Here is an 11677-nt window from a genome sequence, read left to right as displayed (position 1 = left end):
CAGGACTCGGGTCCAGACGTGTGGGCCCATGTTCCATCCCCCACTCAGGAGTTGTGTCACTGGGACTAATCACACAACTTTCTGAGCTCAGTTTGCTCGTCTGTGATACGGGGATTCTCATAGGGTTGTGGTCAGCACTGGCTAAGCTAATAACAATGGGATGTGGCATGTGTGCTGTAAAATCACAGGATTCACTGATCATTATTAGCACTAGAAAGAATCATGGAAATTGACTGCTCTTATCCCCTCACTTTACAGGTGAGGAAACTGAGGCTCAGAGAGGTTAAGTGACTTGTGCAAAGCGGTCATTCACAAGTGGCAGGGGCGGGATTGGAGTCTAGGGTCCTCTCTCAGCCTCACACACTTTCCGTGTCATTCTCCTGTGCAGTGAATGAAATGGGAATTCAGGCAGGAACGAATCGCTTCATCTTCGTGACCTGGTTTTGGTTGGGGCAGAAGTTGTTTTTATTCCATCTTTCACTTGACAAAGCCATTTCCTACCTTCTCAAAGGACTTGAGAAGAACTGGACAAAAGACCAGGCGGGCGGCCACAACGTCTAAGGGAGCATCCCTGCTCCTTTCTCTGTCTCCCTTTCAGCTGTGAGGAGAACTGCAGGCCAGTGAATGCCAGCAGGGGCGTTATGCTCAAGGTCACCGTGGGGGACAAGTCTGCAGCAGCCGTGTTCAGCTGGTATTTAGATGACACCCTGCTGGAGAAGGCGAGGACACTGGCAGCCTCTCAAAAACAGAAACGTCTTCCCACTTTGATTGACCAGACCTGAGTCACATGCCCAGGACTGAGCTGGGGGTTGGTCAACTCCACTCAGAGCCCGAGGAGTAGGAGTCGGGGGCTGGGGAGCATTGGTCAGAAGACAGAACGGATGCAGCGGAGCAGAAACAATAGGGAAACATCACAGCAGATGCTGTGGGTGCCCAGCCCATCCTTACCAGGCTGATGCAGGCATCCTCCAGCTGCGATGGGGGGCTGCTGGCCAATAACTGTGGGGTCTAACAGCCTAGCCCCCCGGGCTCTGAGTGAGACAATTTCTGTGGTGTAGCTTATGCTCCAGAGCTCCCCATGGGATCAGGCTGAATGAAGCTGGATGCCTCCCAAAACCACTTCTTTGCCTTGTTTCATTCTCCACCCCATTCGGCTTCCCTCCCTGCCCTCCTGGTTTTGCCTGAGAGCCCTCCCTCATAAATGCCCTGCACACAAATCCTTGTCTCAGACTCTGCTTCCAGGGAACCTGGCCAAGGACAAACACTCTAACGCGGCTGGAGATGAGCTATTTGGGCTGACCTCAGGAAAGCAGGTGATACTGCCGTCCATCCATTGGAGACAAATCCGAAAGGCCTCCCAGGGTCAGAAGCCACTGCCCTGCTGCGTCCTGTAGGCTGGCTGCAGCCTCAGGGGCCCTGGACTGTGCTCTCTTTCAGGCCGAGCCCCTCCCGGCGGCCTGCAGACTCCGAGGATTCTGGCCGCATTCTTTAATCCTCCTTCAGGACATCACCACCCTGCTGCTGAACAGCTCCTTCCTGAGGACCAGCAGCCAGGCCACCGGAACCAGAGTCAGAGGTGGGAAGGCCTTCTTCAGTCTCATGTCACAGATCCTGTCTCTTGCAGACAGTGAGCAAGACAAACCCAGGAGCACTGAAACAGGGGACATCAGTGCAGGGCGGGGGCCATACACAGGCTCTGGTGTGAATCCCACCACCGCCACGTTCTAACTGGAAGACTTCAGGCATCGGATTCAGGTCTCTGTGCCTCAATTTCCTCTCATGCAAACGGCAGAACAGAAACACCCGCCTCTGAACTGTGTGATGCAGGGTGGATGACACACCACCAGTGGTAAAAGCAGTGGGGTGTGCAGCCTGCACGTCCTGCCAGGCGATTCAGTGCTTCTCACTTAAAACAAGCCCAGAGCAGCAGGAAAAGTAGACTCTCAAAAAGATAGATAATGGGGTGATTACTCTTTTTCAGATGCATTCCTTTGACTCAGTATTTCTCAAAGTGGCCCATAGACCACCTGCCCAGGATAACCTGGGGTACTAGTTTAAAAGGCACACTCCTGGGTTCACCCCAAACCTTCTTAATTAAGTGTAGGCCAGGGAATTCATTTTAACTGATTAAAATTCTCTATGCCCAGCTCTTCCAGGTGTGCACTCCTTTTGAAAAACCAGGTGATTATAACAGGTGGTGTGGGGTATTGGCGCAGCTTAGCTGGGGGCTCTTCATGGTGCCCATGGTTTGCGGGGAGTTCTGAGTGTTTCCAGATCCTGGCTGTGGCCCGTCCTAACTCGGTCTCTTGAGCAAGTCTTGTTTCCCGATATACTCCCTCCTCACTAAAGCTCTGGGAGGAAGCTATTATTATTAGCCCCATTTTACAGATGAGAAACTGATTCTTAAAAAGGTGAAAGCCAAGGTCACATGGATAGTAAATGGCAGGACTGGGATTCTATCTCTGCCCAGTTTCTCAGAGACCCTGGAATGCCCTGCATCAAGGTGGTGAGGGGGTGGGCGTGGGAGTTGTTAGATATGCAGATTTCTGGGCCCCATCCCAGAATCTACAGAGAGGTCTGAGGCCCTGGAGAGGGGCCTGGGAACCTGCATGTTGAACAAGCTCCCAGGAGATCGTGAACCATGGCGGAGTTTGTGCGCCTCACACAACCCCCTAAGCACCCTCCGTCTCCTCTCCCCAGCAGTGACCCAGCACGCCTACAGGGAGGGCACCTACGTGATCAGCTCCCACTGCCCACCTGTACCACTGCCCCAGAGGAGGGCACTGTTCTGACGAGCTTTGCCATCTTCTGCAACGCTTCCGCTGCCCTGGGGCTCCTGGAGTACTGCTTCTGCCTGGAGTCAGGTACCGGCTTGGGACTAGCTCTCCCCTCAGCTCCTGGGCTCATCCTCTCCAAGAATAGGTGTCTGTCTCTCTCTGGGAGCTGCAAAGAATATGTTCCATGTGTGAGAGGGGTTTGCAGGATGACCCTGAAGCCCCGCCCCCAGGCACACAGACCCTGCCACACATCTCAGCGAGGTGAGAAGCAGTAACTCCCTATCTTCTCCACAACTGTGGAGGCCAAAACAACCTCTATCGTGGCATGAGGGACGTGGAACGGGCTAAATGGAGGAGGATATGCAGAAGTGTGACCACGTGGGGTTGCTACCAGGATACCACTCCTCAGTGCACACTCAGAGTAGCCCCGACCCCTGGAGCTACTCAGGACAGGGGTGGCCTGGTTCACAGAACCATCCACGATGCTACTGACTCCACCTTGCGGGAGGTAGCTGGGAATGGGCGATGTCACAGAGCATGCTGAGCTGAGACGAGACCTGTTTGCACAGGTTTACAGGAGAGGACGGAGCACGCTGATGCCGCCCCACTTCAGTGCCCCAGCCAGTGTCCTGTCAGCACAACCCACACCCAAGACAGCAGCAGGGCAGCAGCAGGAGAGATGGGGTGAGCGCCCACATTGCCTCTGCTCTTCCGATTTGGGGGTGGTTGGTCCTTGGTGGGCCCGTTTGAGTCCTTGTCTCCTCCCAATGGCCTTTGGCATTCTGTGACCCTCACAAGAGCTCTGAAAATGTGCCAGTCAGATTGGGACCTTCCTGCAAACCTAGGCTCCAGGAGTGTTGCAGGGGTGCTCCCCAGGGTCCGGCATTAAACGCCGCAAGGACATAAACTGAACCCATTGACTAGGCGAAGGTGGAGGGGCCCCATTCTCAGACCCAAGGGATTGTGGTTTTCGTGGGGTGCCCGTCAGATGGACATGGAATGCAGGGCTGTTCAGAGGGCCACGACTGGGTCTGAGTCTGGAAGGGACCAATTCAAGGAAGGTAAGCAGATTTCATTTCAAACCTGCGTCCCCCTAAATGGAGACGCCAGGCTAGCTGCTCCAGTAAGGGGCAGGGAAGTGTGACCATATAAAAATGAGCTGTCAATTACAATTCGAGAACGCCGTGATGGTCTGCACACTACAACGAAGTGATTCCAATGATAGGCGGGTCCCCTTTAAGGATACGAAGGATATTCATTCATTCATTCACTCTTACAGCAGACGTATTGAACGTCAGGCTCCGTTCTAGGTCCTAGATATACAGCAGTGAACAAAAGAGAGGAAGTCTCTGACCTCACTGTATTTATAATTAGTGGTAGAGATAGCTGGTAAACAAAGACACAGGACAGGGGCGCTGCTTTAGATAGAGCGGCCTGGGAAGGCCTTTGTACAGGAAGTGACATTTGAGGGAGTTTGGATACGTCTTGAACCAATTGTTAAGATCTTCTTTTCCTCCTCCTCCTCTTTCTCCTTTTCGTAATTTGGTTTACCACCTTGAATTTTTCTAAAAAGCTTGTAAATGGGGGATTCTTTTGCTGAAAACTTTCATGGATTTTAGTAAAATTATTCCAAAGTCACAGCAGCACGTGATTACTTAGAGACGACAGTGGATTGGCATAAATAGCCATCTTTTCCCGGTAAGTATGGAGTCCACGAGTGCCTGCCGTGACTTCACGAGCTGTGGCTTTTGTGTCCTTGTCATCAGGCTCTACCTTGGTGGGTTTACAGTGTCCCTGGGGCCTGGAGATGCCCCCCTAATTGTCCAATGTCCATTTGCCAGGTTCCTGTCTACACTGTGGCCCTGAACCTGCCCTCCCATCAGTTTACCTGCCACTTGGAGCAGAAAACAATGACTTCATGCTGACAGTGGTCATTTCTGTCTGCAATCACGTGGGTGACAGACAGCAGACCCAGGCAGCAGTTAAGGTGGGTGGCAGCCACTGTTTCTCTACTAAGGCAACTTCTTGACTTGTCTAAACCTCAACAAAAGGGTGGCCGGGTTGAAGGGAGCCGAGGGTATGACCAGATGAGTGGTTGATTCATTCATTCCTTCAACGTGTATTTACAGAGCACCTACTATGTGCCCGGTCCTGGGGATATAGCCGTGGACAAAACAGATGTGGTCTCTATCTTTGTAGATCTTATGACTAGTGGCCAGTATAGGGGAAGGGCCTGGGGGACTTGGGGTGGGGGACCTGAGGGAGATGGGGGCAGAAGGATCCAGAGGTGAGTTAGCCCAAGTGCCTTCAGAGTCCAGAAGAAGGAGGACCCAGATCAGCCAACAGGTCTATAAGGCAGAGGCTGGATAAAATCTCAAGTGAATTTCAAGGGTCAGAAGCATGCTGGAGTGGAAGGGCCTGAGAGCACGATGAGGAGGGCAATGAGGGGAGAAGTAATGACCTGCCTGAGACTTGCTTTTGGTGGCCGTTGGCTGCTGGCACAAGTGGGTCCCCTGCCCTCCAGCCTCAGAAGAGCCCCCATGCCAGGCGCCAAGCCGTCCAGCCCTGCTCTGTTTCACCACGTGCAGGCCAGGAACTTCAGGCTCCAGGTTCTGGAACAAGAACCGATGGGCTGAGACCCTCCTGCTCTGAGCATGTCTCTGGTCTCCCGTTAGGCCGCACGTGGAGGCACCCGTGTGGAGGATGCGGCATTTCAGGCCGCAGTGTGGGACAATGTCACCGCCACTCTGCAGGGCGGGCATGGCCCTGAGCAGCTCTTCCAGCTGGACAGGTCTGTGTCATCCGTGCTGGACCAGCAGTGCCAAGGGCCGGGCTCCGGGCAGCCGCTGAGAGAGGATGCCAGCAAAAGTTGCTCCCGATGGACTCCTTTGTCCCTTTGCTGGGGCCCTGGGGTCTGTATGCAGCCATTCGGGGTGGGCAGTGGGGTCCACGGATCTGTGGAGAAGTCTTTGGGTGCCTCCCGAGTTGTTGATGTCACCTCCCTCTTCTGGTCCTTTCAGTGAGTGACACAGGATGAAGGAAGCCTGATTTCTCTGCTCAGCCTCATGGAGCCACAGGTTTCTAGGGCAGGAGGGAATTTAGAGGGTACCACTCCAGTCTCTTCCTACTAAAGAGGATGAAACCGAGGCCCAGAGGAGAAAAGTGACCCCATCTTGGTCATACGGTTAATGGTTTGATGTTGTCCCAGCTCTGTCATTTACCATCTCTATTGACACAGGCCTGAATCTCTCTAAGCCTCAGTTTCCCCACTTGGAAAACAGGGACAATAATAGTATTTTCCTCATAAGGTTGTGGTGAATGTTAAGAATTACATTCACTGTAGCTGTGGGTCAAATCATATGAAATTGCCAACATTCAACCAGTTTTAATCCACAAAAATGGCCATTCCATGTGCTACAACCTAGCATTAGAAACAACTCTGGCAAAAGGTATGATTACTTCCACTCCCAGTGTGTGCTCCCAGGCATACTACCTGCATGCACCACACACAGCATCACACCTGCTGGGCACGGAGGACAGAAGACAGGCTCCTCTGGTTCCTGAAGGGTTTGCCTGAAAGTCCTCAGCATGGTGCCGAGGATGTGAGCAGCTTTCCCGGGTCCACATTTCCAGTAGGTGGTGAAGACAGGAGCAAACCCAGGTTCGCTCTTCCCCTGCCCACCTCCAGCCCTCTCACCGCAGCCCCTTCCTTCACCTAGTTCCCCCACTCCCACCCCCCGCACACCCCACTTGGCTCTCATTCACCCCGAGCATAACTTACAGCAAACTTCCCTTTGGATGCCCTGGGGTCCTAAGCACACAGACTGCACAGCCTGACGCAAGGTCTTCTCGTGAAACACCAGAGTCCTGTCGGGAGACAGACGTCAAGCTCTAACTGGGCAATGGAGAAGATTTTAAGAAGGGCTCTGTTGAGAAAACTGGGGGCAAGGTTTCAGAAACAAACGACAGAGAACACAGGACCCCAGGGGCTCACCTTGAAGTGACCAGCATCCTCAAGGGGCAGCTACGCGTGGAGGGGGCTCCCCGGTAGGAGTGGTGGCTTTGAAGGATGAGGCAGGCAACCCCGGCAGGGAGGGCGCTGGGAGCAAAGCTTCCAGCTCTCTCTCCTCCTGCCCTCTCGTCTCCCGCTGAGTGAATCCACGAGCCAGAGGCTCAGCAGCCAGTGACATCTCCATGAAAGCAGCCTCCAGGATGGCGACCAAGGATGGGGAAGAGCTGCAGAGGCAAACATGAGATTATCCATTACCTGACTTTCGTTCCAGAACGTTCTGACAGGAGTCCGCTCATAGACAGGGCTATTCTTTCTTCCATCCAAGCCACGCCCTGAATGGAAGCCTGGCTGCACCCTGAGCTGTTGGCAGACATGCTCAAACTCTGCAGCTGCTGTGAACGACTGTTAGACGGTTAGAAGAGTGAGTTGTGAGTAGCAAGCAGGACGGGAGGGTAAGAGGGATTACTCACCTCTATCTGTGTTCTTCCAGATTGTTGCATGAGCCATGTCTGGCCATGTACATTTAAATTAAAATGGCTTTTAATGAAATAAAGTTAAAAATTCAGTTCTCTGGTTGCACTAGCCACATTTCAAGGGCTTAATATGTAGTCACATTTGGCAAGTGGCTATGTTACTGGACAAAACAGGGACAGAACATTTCTATAAATGCAGAAAGTTTGATGGGGTGGTATTAAAATTATATTCTTAGGTTTTTCTCTGCCTCAGCCAAAGCCAGCCCCTCTCATTAGGGCTTTGCGGCTTAGAAAGCATGCTCCCCAGAAGCCGCAGGAGGTCTGGCTTAAGGCTGGAGTTGGGGGATGGCTGGAGGGATCCTTGTCCCCATTGCCCCAAAGGCACACAGGGACCCAAGTCTGCAACAAGACCTCCCATCCATACTGGGCCAACAAAGTAATCCAATTTCTGAATTTCATGCCATTTTAGTCACAGTGAGACCCTGAGACACCATTTTTTTTTTTTTTTTTTTTTTTTTTTTTTTTTTTTTTTTTTTTGCGGTATGCGGGCCTCTCACTGTTGTGGCCTCTCCCGTTGTGGAGCACAGGCTCCGGACGCGCAGGCTCAGCGGCCATGGCTCACGGGCCCAGCCGCTCCACGGCATGTGGGGTCTTCCTGGACCGGGGCACGAACCCATGTCCCCTGCATCGGCAGGCGGACTCTCAACCCCTGCGCCACCAGGGAAGCCCCCATTTGTTTTTAAATAATGCCAGATTTTACAGATTTTTTTTTTTTGGCCGTGCCATGTGGCACATGGGATCTTAGTTCCCGGACCAGGGATCGAACTCAGGCCCTTGGCAGTGAGAGTGCAGAGTCCTAACCACTGGACTGCCAGGGAATTCCCCAGATACTACATATTTGATTTCAAGATTTGGAGAAAGCTTAAGACATCCTGTATTAGTTTCCTCCTGCTGCTATAACAAATAACCATTAACTTTATGACTTAAAACAACACATATTTATTATCTTACATTTCTGGGGGTCAGAAGTTTGAAATGAGTCGCACTGGGCTAAAACCAAAGTGGTGGTGGGGCTGTGAACTGTCTGGAAGCTCTAGAGGAGAATCCACCCATTGGCTTTTCCAGCTTCTAGAAGCTGCTCACATTTCCTGCCCCATTTTCAACACCAGCATCTTCAAATCCCGACTCCTCTCCCTCTGTCCCTCTCTCCCCATCTCCATCTCCCTCTCCCTCTCCACCACCTCTGCCTCCATCATCACATCTTCTCTGACTCTGACCCTCCTACCTCCATCTAGTAAAGACCCCTGTGATTACATTGGTCCCAACTGGTTAATACAGGATACTCTCCCCATTTCAGAATCCTTAACTTAATCAAATCTCCAAAGCGATTCTTGCGAAGTGCCTTTGGCCATGTGAGTAACATATCCATAGATTTCAGGGATTAGGATGTAGCTATCTTTGGGAGGCTATGATTCTGCCCACCACACATCCTAGGAGACAAGAAGAGGTCTATCGGCTTTGGAAAACCCCACATGAGCCTGGTCACTTTCTCAGACCCCAAATCTTTCTGAAACAGCTTCATCAAGCCACTGGAATTACATTTCCTCTCCCCACCTTCCTATGTCTATGCCAAGGTCAGAGAGCGCATCCTGTGTCTGTGGGGTCACTGCCTGCGGTCAGCACCACCTTGGGGGACACGCAGAAGGTGCAGGAGCTGGCCGAGGCACTGAAAGAGGTGACCCGCCGCAGTGAGGAGCTCAAGCCCTTGGCCCAGGTGAGTAGTTCCCACCCGCTGAGCCAGGCAATAGGACGTGCACCTCTGCGGTGGGTGGCTGACAACAAACCCCAACCCAGGTCGCAGGTCCCTCAGTCACAGGGCCTCCAAGACTTCTGCCTTCTTGTTCCCAAGGGCCCCACAGGGGCGATGCCAAGGGAGGGAAGGTGCCCCCCTCACAGCCCTTGATCTCCCTCTGCTTGTGATAGCCTGTGTGCTCACACACCTCACTCCCCCACCAGCCGGTGCGCACCTGAATCTAACTAATCATTGGGTGGTCAAGGGTGTGTCCAGATGCTGCTGCTGACCTGACCATGTCCCCCACTTGAGTGCACTGTGATGTCCAGCTGCCAGCTCTTGCCTTTCTTTGCCTGGGGGCCTTCTCTGACCTCCCCTCCAGAGTCCATTCTGCCTGCCCACATGGCAGGTTGGACATGTCAGGGGGTCAATGCAGTTCTCAGTGACTAATGGGCTGGGGTACAGATACCCCGGCTCCCCTGCTCCTCTTGGTGGAGACCTCCCAAGTAGGACTGAGCCCCAGGTAAGTGGCTTGATCACACCCCCTGGACTGGCTTCCTACCTTTCCCTGTCTCACTTCCCCTTTCTGCTTCCAGCATTTCCTGGGATTATCTCCAAATAAATGACTGGTTGTCAAATTCTTGCCTTAGGGCCTGCTTCTTGGAGAACTCAAATTGAATCACCACGTTCCCAATGCTGTGGCAGACAAATGTCAATAAAGAAGCCGTAAGCAGTAAAGGGGAGAGCTGTCTTGGCTCTGCCCCACCCACTCTGTCAGGAGGTTGTCCCCCTCACATTCCTGGTCCTGGAGCCTGCTATGCTGACCTTTATTTCTGGGACCCTGATCACCTTAATATCACACTTCCCACTTTACACATCCATTTGCTCATGCATCCCTTCTATGCACATGCATCTATACACGTACATATACATCTGTCTCTCCACCCTTCCACTCATTTATCCATGCATTAATTTTTTCATTCATTCAACAAGTGCTCCCCCGATGCCTAGTATGTGCCAGGTACTATGCAACTCATTGAAAATTCATCAGCAAATCACATAGCCATGGCCTCTGCCTTCATGGCACTTTTAGACAACTGGGCCCGCCAGTTACTAAACCATTTCACAAATACATATATAATTACAAAATCGGAATAAGTGCTATGTCCATCCATCCATCTATCCAGCCAGCCAGCCAGCCAGCCGGCTATCTCAAGTCAGTGAATGTTTACTGAATGCCTACTATGTGCTGGGCATTGTGCAAGGCACTCTGGGAAAGATCCAGAGATGCATGAGGCTAGTGTCCTGAAGGAACTTAGAACGTGATAGGGAAGGAACACCTGGCCTCAAGTCAGTGACACAGGCAGCTTGTGTGACGGGCCCAGACCAGATTTTCCCTGGCTTGAGCCCCCACCTCGCTCCCCTCCACTGCAGCGCTGGTCCCTGGAATGGCCCAGGGGCTGGTCTAACCCAGGCAGGGGCGCATGCTGTTCTTCCTCCTCCTTGGGGTGAGCCCAGCGGGAGGCCAGCAGGGCTCTGCAGCATGCCAGTGAGGCCCTGTTGGCAGTGAGTGCCGAGGCCCATCCTGAGGACCCGAGGCACCAGGAGGCCACCGGGGACCTGGTTCCAGGCTGTGTGCAGCGTGTTGGAAGCCTCCCTGAGGGACAGACCAGAAGAGCCTGCAGGGGCCAGTGGCAGCCAGGTAGGTGTCCCAGCCCAGACACAGACGTCACGCTTACCACGTGCCCAGCTCATACCAGCACTTCTAGGTGGATCTTTCTCCACATCTTGCAGATGAGGAAACTGAGGCACTGAGGTTAAAGTCCTTTCTAGGAGCTGAAAGAAAGGCTCCAGAGACTAGAGCTTCTGGGAGGCAGTGTACAACAGGCCAAGCGTAGCCTTCAAAAGGGGCAGCCTGAGTTTGAACCCTGACCTTGTCACTCACAAGCCCTGTGACCTGGGCCAGTGACACAACTTCCTGCAGCCACATCTCCTCACCTGTAGTAGGTGGACAAGCTCTGCCTCATCCTGGAGAGGCCACCCATTGGAGAGATCATAGGTTCACCCTTGCAGGTTTGAATCCAACTCCTGCTTCACTTAGACAAGGACACAGAACATCTTTAGAAGAGAGGCAGCCCCCAGAGTAAGAAGAGCTGCAGCACAGCCTCACGTGGCCGCAGCACCCAGGACGTCATCATGACGGAGCCACAGAACCCATTACCTGCTGCTCCACAGCCCTTTACCATGTGGGGCCATCACTGCGTTCAAGAAGGACTCACACACACATTCTCACACGCGGCCACACAAACACACTCAAACACATATCCACACACTCACACACCCCCACAAACACTAACACTCATACACACATTCAATCACACACACTCACACATTCACACACACTTCTAGGCACTCATTTATGCTCACATACATCGGGAAGCACACACTCCGGCACACACTCACACAGATGCACATTTACACTCCTATCTTCACACAGGGCCACACAGTCACACAAACACACAGACTCTCATATATGGTTGCAGTCACACACAAGACCACATATGCACACTCATTCATGCTCAGATACTTATACTCCCACACCCTCAAACCACACTCACTCAGA

At 52.7% G+C, this 11677-nt stretch overlaps 1 protein-coding gene across 1 annotated transcript in view; it reads left to right on the top strand.

The window, feature by feature from the left end:
* LOC112393470 (polycystin-1-like protein 2) overlaps positions 1 to 11677 on the top strand; it is an 81857-nt gene that overhangs the window by 32272 nt on the left and 37908 nt on the right. Inside the window, 9 exon segments of the mRNA XM_024735719.1 lie at positions 599 to 719; positions 1438 to 1576; positions 2701 to 2745; positions 2748 to 2864; positions 4619 to 4764; positions 5453 to 5645; positions 8897 to 9036; positions 10573 to 10677; positions 10679 to 10760. Coding sequence (XP_024591487.1) covers positions 599 to 719; positions 1438 to 1576; positions 2701 to 2745; positions 2748 to 2864; positions 4619 to 4764; positions 5453 to 5645; positions 8897 to 9036; positions 10573 to 10677; positions 10679 to 10760 — 1088 coding nt within the window.

This window comes from Neophocaena asiaeorientalis, unplaced genomic scaffold, assembly GCF_003031525.2.
Source record: "Neophocaena asiaeorientalis asiaeorientalis breed wild unplaced genomic scaffold, Neophocaena_asiaeorientalis_V1.1 scaffold40, whole genome shotgun sequence".
In the NCBI taxonomy this organism is placed as follows: domain Eukaryota; kingdom Metazoa; phylum Chordata; class Mammalia; order Artiodactyla; family Phocoenidae; genus Neophocaena; species Neophocaena asiaeorientalis.
The sequence above is the reverse complement of the archived record's forward strand: the minus strand, read 5'-3'. Positions and strand labels throughout refer to the sequence as shown.